The sequence below is a fragment of the Tribolium madens genome, unplaced genomic scaffold (assembly GCF_015345945.1).
Source record: "Tribolium madens isolate multiple individuals breed KSU strain unplaced genomic scaffold, Tmad_KSU_1.1 Scaffold_20;HRSCAF=117;Tcas5.2_LG4, whole genome shotgun sequence".
Taxonomy (NCBI): domain Eukaryota; kingdom Metazoa; phylum Arthropoda; class Insecta; order Coleoptera; family Tenebrionidae; genus Tribolium; species Tribolium madens.
The window spans coordinates 2,854,126-2,855,449 of NW_025400985.1; the positions used below are offsets into that span (position 1 = coordinate 2,854,126).

The 1,324-nt window shown below is 33.5% G+C and overlaps 2 protein-coding genes across 5 annotated transcripts in view; one reads left to right on the top strand and one right to left on the bottom strand.

The window, feature by feature from the left end:
• The window catches only part of LOC123005598 (supervillin-like), a 55,855-nt gene that overhangs the window by 31,931 nt on the left and 22,600 nt on the right, over positions 1-1,324 (bottom strand). The gene's annotated exons all lie outside the window — the stretch shown is intronic.
• LOC123005599 overlaps positions 376-1,324 on the top strand; it is a 17,846-nt gene continuing 16,897 nt past the window's right edge. For 2 of the 3 annotated variants that reach the window (XM_044399418.1, XM_044399417.1), the window contains exon 1: positions 382-887. In XM_044399418.1, coding sequence (XP_044255353.1) covers positions 788-887 — 100 coding nt within the window. In that variant the 5' untranslated portion in view covers positions 382-787. Of the gene's footprint in view, positions 888-1,324 lie in introns of all 3 variants that reach the window. The other variant, XM_044399419.1, reaches the window with a different exon arrangement.

Here is a 1,324-nt window from a genome sequence, read left to right on the forward strand (position 1 = left end):
TTAAAACTACCGAAAAAATGTCTTAGGCTAACTTCCAGGGGAGCACATGCCCCACCTTGTATAAATTTAAACTCTCAATTTTTATAAATAGAATTTTTTTAACATTTTTTCTGGAGCTCGATTTCTGGCACACACGAATGAAAATTAAAGGTATTGGAAAAATGCTTTTTTAATAAAAAAAACTGGTCAGATTTAAAACTCAGTACTGCAACGAGATACTACATTTACAGATGAGTAGATGATAATAGGTGATAGATCATAAATCTGCAGTTTATCATTTAGTCTCTATAATGTGGGGAGTACAAAGGGCGTGCGCCAAAACCTGGTGAACTCGCTTTGCAGCCGGCAACTCTTCAGTTGCAAGCCAAAATTCAACAGAAAACGTCGTTACTCCTACTTCGGAACGACACGCCCACTATTTCGCGCTTCTTGTGAATGGTGATGAAATTCAAATAATTTTTATTCAAATTAACAAAACGTTAAAACTAATTTTCGTTGTGTCTAAAATAATATTTTATTTGTTTTAGAATCAGAGTCTTCAATAATTTATTTTAATTTTGAAGAGAGCGCAAGACATTTTCCGGATAAATAATAAACCGAAAAAGTTTGGTGTGATAAATTCAGCTTTTTGACTTTTAGGTAAAAAGTGGGAGTGGTGTTGTGAATAATATATGAAATTCGGGAGGCCCTAGAGTAACCTTAAGTGTATACAGTGTCCCTAGTGTGATACTGTAAAAGTGAATAATGCACTAAGTTGACAGAATACCAGCAGCACAACTTTGGTATAATGAGTGCGGGACAGTGTTTGCCGATTAACTCGGCTGTTTCTCGCTCGTTTTCCTCCGGCATTATTTCATGTTTTCTGACAATGCTCTTCTTCAACACAAGTAAGACCTTCCCCCCATTATTTATGATTGTTCTTCGTTAATGTACATGAAAACATAATGAACACGAAGTGTATTTATTCGACGGAATATTTACTCTACTCTCATAATAACCGGACAAAATTTAGCGATTTTTCACATTGCAATATTTTTGTTATTTTTTGTTGGCTTTCGGCGAATTTTTGTTTGTCTTAAAGAAAAAACTTTGTAGATCATTGTAATTTAATTCAATAACGTTTCTAGTTTTGTCATCTAATCTGAATTCTAATCTAATGTGAAATAAATAAAAACTTTATTTTGTCTCTGTTGCAGGTTAATTTTGTTTTTAAAAGGGACATTTTTTGGCGCAAAGCACCTTCACTAACCCTTTAACCACTATGCCACTTAACTCTAAAATGTCAAATAACACCAACTACTAGTTGTACAAAAAAATGAAAACA